A 6000-nucleotide genomic window follows, 5' to 3' on the forward strand; every position below is an offset into this window, starting at 1 on the left:
TTTTTCACAAAGCTGTCAATTGGCAGCAAATTACTTTTGTCATGGCTAATGAATGAAGAGGCCGGCGTAGCATACGTACACATCCAGCTAAGGCATTTAGTACATCGGTTGTTTGAGCCATGTAGCTATTCACCTTAGCATTAATTTGGGAGCAACTGACAATCGTGTGAAAAAACAGACAAAATTAAAAGTAAGCCCCTTTCAACTATTATGATTTCTCAAACGGTTGTCGATTTTCAACAAATTAATTTCATCGTGACTAATTAATGAATTCCATTACCAACAATGCCATTTAGACATCTGCCCAACTTCAATTTTGGGGGGCTGTGAAAAGTCATAATAATTGGGTGAAAGTTGGTGTATTTAAGCTTTGGTTCGAGTATTTACAATTAAATTGGTGAAATGCCAAAAACAAAATTCAGGTGGTTAGACAGAGCGGCGGAGGCAGGCAATGGGAGTAGCGTTGAACAAGTTATGAGAGTTAAGCTTGTGTTGAAGATGCTTCCGTTGTGGTCTTGTTTCCTCACTCTAAGCCTGGTTTATGCTTCCGGAACCACCTTCTTCTTCGAAGAAGCCAGCAGCCTTCTTAACGACAATAATTATCTAATTCCCATTCTCTTTCTCCACAATCTGATGAGATTTACAGAGTTTGCGGTCTCGGAAACGTCCAGCTACGTCATCAGAAAACTTGAAGAGAAAAAGCAATACAACCAACAGAAGATGGAGCTGGTGCGAATCGGCATTGGAATGTCGTGCTGCGTGCCGTGCTGCGTCACAGCTTGGGCAACAGCAACACGCAGGCAGCACGGCACGATCAGCGTGTATTGGCTAACTCCACAGTATTTTTTACTGGGACTAATGGGCGGACTCTCTCAAGATGGGCTCGCATCGTTCTACGAATCTCAGGTTTCTGAGAGTTTGTCCTCATTCGGGCCGCCGTTTGCAGAATTCGTGATGGGATTTGGTAAATTTATGAGCATACTCTGCATTCTCATCTTCAGCAGGAGTCCTTTCAAATGGTTTCAGAGTGATATAGACAGCAGTAGCCTCAACAAGTATTATACTTTGCTGGCAGTTTTGAGTTTCGTGAACGCTGTAATCTACTGTTTGGTTGCTTGCTGGTACAAAGACCACACCTTCCTATTAAAAGATGAAGAAAACGGCAGTCTTGCTCAACAAGTTGGTGATCAGATTCAGCTACTGGATAGTCTTGCACCTCGATCCATTGAGGAAAAGAGCACTTCTGAAGATACGATATCAAAATCCAGCAAGAATGAGGTAGAGGTGGCAAATGGCGAAGCAATGGGCATTGCTCCATCCGTCGAGAGGCAACGCAGAACTGTTTCCAAGCCCAGAGAGCAGTTTTAGAGATATTAGAACAGAAACATCCAGCTCCAGACAAGAAGAAGAAGAAGAAGCTGAAGATGTGTTGCGACGCGCACTATCCTTGAGGGCAGCCCGCAGACGCTCCGCATCTTATAGGAATATGCACGACAGTGACTGGGAGGAAAACTTTTATGGATAATTTAGATAAGGTAATTATAAGTTATATGCATGTATTTTGTTTACCCAAATAATAATATATAGACTACTATTGCTTCATCTTTTTGTGACCTCATGAAATATCATCCAGATGTTTGTCTACTTTCATATAGAATGCACTTAAATTCCAAGTACGCACGGTAAAAGAAATTCATCATTTTAAACTTTCAATACACATTAATCATATCGAGATTGAGTTGATAGGTTTAAGTATATAAGTTGGCTCGTTTCAAAAAAAAAGTATCTAAGTTGGCTTTACTAGAAGTACTCAAAGGGTGTGTTCTTTTTTGTTGTAAGTTTATCATGGAAAAATTTTATCACATTTTAGTGGTCCCATTCTTTTCTTAAGCAAATTGGTTTCTTTATGTGTTTATCTCATATTCTCTTTAGTGGAAAAATATAGTATGAAAATATTATGAAGGAGAGACAAGATAGAGAGAGAAAGTGGAGATAGAGAGAGAAAGTGAAAAGAGAATGATAAATATATAAAGGTGAGTTAAATTGTATATAAATTTTGATGATAAAATTGAAAGATCATAAAATAATACTCCCTCCATCCCTCAAAAGTTCAGATGGAATCCTCTGTCCCACAATTTAGTGTGTACCACCGTGTACCACTCTTAATTTATCTATTTATATTTATTTTTTATAAAAATAAAAAATATTATTATGAACTCTAATTAATATTTATCTCTAAAAATTAAAATTTTAAAAAATTATATACCCTAACTTTGAATTAATGAACCCAAATAATCAATTATTAATTCAAATAAATATAAAAAAAATAATTATAAACCCTAATTGAATTAGTGAACCCTTGTTAAATTATCTTTTTATTATATTAAAGAATAATAAATTAAAATTGAAGAAAATATAATTAAAAATTATACTCCATTCGTCCCACCGAGCTTGGGTTGTATTCATTTTCGGGCTGTCCCACCGAGCTTGAGTCATTTCTTTTTTTGGCAAAAATTAGGCAATTTAAAGCACTAATTTACAAAACTAATTGTACCCCTTATTACCTTCTCTCTCCTACTTTATCACTTTTATACTACACACTTAAAATACTAATCTACAACTTATTGATTCCCATGCCCAAAAGAAACGCCTCAAGCTCGGTGGAACGGAGGAAGTAGTAAATTAAGAGTGGTACATGGTAGTACACACTAAATTGTGGAATAGAGGATCTCATCTGTCAAAAGTTTGCCCCAAGGAGAACGGCACAAATTTTAATAGAAGATGATAAAAAGTTATTTGATGGTGGGACCATGTACATAAATAGAAAGTAAGATTAGGGCAAACTTTTCTTTTCTTTTATGGCCTGTCTTTTTCTAGTGAAGAAAAATTTAGGTGATTATTAATTTCATAAAATATCTATTAAAATGATAAATGTTACTACATAATAAAATGAAATATAAAAATCAGATGGAGAATTTCCGAAAGTAGCATGAGACGGTTGCTTCTTTTTCTGCCGGAGATAATCATCGGAAAAGATGATTCGCCCAAAACAGAATCGAAGAACCAAAAATCAGATCTAACATAAGTTCGTCGGAACTCACGACATAACTCAGATTTGTTCCCACGACGGCGCCAGTTGATGGGTTCAGAAATAATTCTAACTATACAAATTGGATAAAAGCATAAAACGACACAAGATATACGTGGTTCGATCATAAATTATCTACATCCACGGAGTTATTCCATTTTTTCACTAAGTATCGTGAGAGGTTTACAAATTACAAAGTGGAGAGCTAGAATGAATGGAGTCCTCTATTCTAAGAGTGAAGGCTCTATTTATAGGTGTCTAAGTAAACCTTGGCCCATTTGACTCCTAAGGCCCATTAGCTCATATAACTAAGCCTAGGTCATTTAATACAGAGCTGAGCCATTGATGCTAACTCAGAGTTAGCGTGGAGCCGAGTTTCGCTAAGTCGAGAGCCTTGAGCGGTCAGAGCTGGCGTGTAACATAACTGGAAAGTGGAGCCGAACAATGCCAAGTCAGCCCTGCCAAGTCAGAGCTGCACCAAAATACTTAAGATAATCATAATATCAGTAATAATAATAATAATAATAATAGGAATAAATAGAGATATCTCGATCCTGTCGTGTACAACGATGGTGCATATTTTACTCATTATCAACACTAATAAAATTTTATTTATTAAAGGGTTAATTGCCCATAAAATACTGAACTTTCATCCAATTCTGGTTGTGCACACAAACTTTGGCACACAAGAATAAATACGCCACGTCAAAATAAAATACTGAACTTTCATCCAATTCTGGTTTTGCTACTAATCCAAATACCAAGCTAATATATAATATGGTGTGTCAATTTTGACGTGGCGTATTTATTCTTGCGTGACAAATAGTTGGCAAAATAATACTTTTTTTATTTAATTTCTTATCAATAAAAAAAAACACAATGTAAATAACTCAAATTGTCAATAGTTTAATATATCAAATCAAACAATAATATTTTTTTAGTTGAATTAATTAATTGAATAAATTTAATAATAGTAAAGGGATTCTTCGAATTTAGGTGTGTCAGCCAAAAAATATTTTAATTATCAATAACTTAATATATAAAAAAATTTATTTAGCTAAGTAATAAAGTTTATTAAATTTTCATTATCTAAAGATTAATTTTTTTTATAAACTATATATATATTTATACTATTTGAATGACTTCTATTTTATATATTGGAGTAATCAGTTGTGTAATAGTGAATTAGAAAAAAATTGATTTAAACTTGAGAATTAAAAAAAATACTATTATTTGATTTGATATATTAAGTTATTGACAATTTTGGTTATTTGCTTTGTGTTCTTTTTTTATAAATAAGAAATTAACAATAAATACGTCAAGTCAAATATTGGCACGTCATACTAGCCTGATATTTGATCGAAATTTGAATTAGTAGCAAAAACAGATAAAATCTAAAGTTTAGTAATTTTCACACTACAGTTCAAAGTTTGTGTGCAAAACCAGAATTGAACGAAAGTTCAGTATTTTATGGGCAATTAACCCTTTATTAAAATAATTCCTTTTTGTTCGCACATCATCACTGCCCGTATTTAATATATAAGTTCATCTATATATCCCTACCGATTAAAAATTAATTTTACTACGCTTTCTGGTCTGAAACTGTTAGATGGTATCCTTCAATTTTGTGGGTAGAACTTGGTGCCACCAAACTAATAGTTGGTATATGTCAATTTTGTTGCAACTGGATTGTTTTGTAGTGAGATGACATAATTTTCTGTGCTCAAAACTACTCAGACTAACTGCAGAATAATTCGATTGAGCCCAAATATGGCCCACGTTAAATTTTAAAATAAATGACTGAATTCTGTAAAGCCAAACAAATTAACTTATTTTTGGAAACTGCCCTAAGATTTCGATCCAAACAAATTTTAAACTCAACTGATGTGTCTTCCACTATATTCTGTGACAGAGGATCACATCTGCAATATTCATTGATTCTTGGACAGCGTTGAGTCGGAGCGTCTGCGGGCTGCCCTCGAGATTACGCTTAAACTTCTTCACTGCCCGTCGTAACACATCTTCATCTTCTTCTTCTTATCTGGAGATGGAGTTTTCTGTTATAACATCTCCAGAACTACTCTCTCTGGGTTTGGAAACAGTTCGACGAGAGATGCGTTGCCCCTCGACGGATGAAGCAATGCCCATTGCCTCCTCCTTTTCCACCTCTACCTCATTAATCTTGCTGGATTCTGATATCTTATCTGCACAACTGCTCTGTTCGTTTTGACCCTCAATGGATCGAGGTGCAACACTATCCAGTAACTGATCAATATGATCACCAACTTGTTGAGGAGGACTGCCGTTTTCTTCATCTTCCACTAGGAAGGCGTCGTCTTTGTAACAACAAGCAACCAAACAGTAGATTTGAGCGTTCAAGAAACTCAAAACTGCCAGCAAAATATAATACTTGTTGAGGCTACTGTTGTCTATATAACTCTGAAACCATTTGAAAGGCCTCCTGCTGAAGATGAGAACGCACAGTATGCTCATAAATTTACCCAAACCCATCACGAATTCTTCAAAGGGCGGCCCGAATGTCGACAAACTCTCAGAAACCTGAGATTGGTAGAACGATTCAAGCCCATCTTCTGAGAGTCCGCTCATTAGTCCAAGTAAAAAGTACTGAGGAGTTAGCCAATACACGGTGATCGTGTCGTACTGCCTGCGTGTTGCTGTCACCAAAGCAGCAAGGCAGCACAGCACGCAGCACGACATTCCGATGCCGATTCGCACCAGCTCCATCTTCTGTTGGTTGTATTGCTTTTTCTCTTTAAGTTTTCCGACGACGTAGCTGGACGTTTCTGAGACCGCGACCGTTGTGAATCTCATCAGATTAATTGTGGAGAAAGAGAATGGGATTATTGTATTCAGTAAGGCTGCTGGCTTCTTCGTAGAAGAAGGTGGTTCCA

The 6000-nt window shown here is 35.9% G+C and overlaps 2 protein-coding genes across 2 annotated transcripts; one reads left to right on the forward strand and one right to left on the reverse strand.

Moving 5' to 3' along the window:
* Positions 1-402: 402 nt before the first annotated feature.
* On the forward strand, positions 403-1368 carry LOC131009573 (protein NRT1/ PTR FAMILY 7.2-like). The gene has a single exon (XM_057936990.1). It carries the CDS (start codon positions 403-405, stop codon positions 1366-1368), a length of 966 nt encoding a protein of 321 aa, XP_057792973.1.
* Positions 1369-5037: 3669 nt separating this feature from the next.
* On the reverse strand, positions 5038-6000 carry LOC130991000 (protein NRT1/ PTR FAMILY 5.8-like). Its single transcript, XM_057915206.1, has one exon. It carries the CDS (start codon positions 5918-5920, stop codon positions 5126-5128), a length of 795 nt encoding a protein of 264 aa, XP_057771189.1. The 5' UTR covers positions 5921-6000; the 3' UTR covers positions 5038-5125.

Source organism: Salvia miltiorrhiza, chromosome 1 (assembly GCF_028751815.1).
Source record: "Salvia miltiorrhiza cultivar Shanhuang (shh) chromosome 1, IMPLAD_Smil_shh, whole genome shotgun sequence".
Lineage (NCBI taxonomy): Eukaryota > Viridiplantae > Streptophyta > Magnoliopsida > Lamiales > Lamiaceae > Salvia > Salvia miltiorrhiza.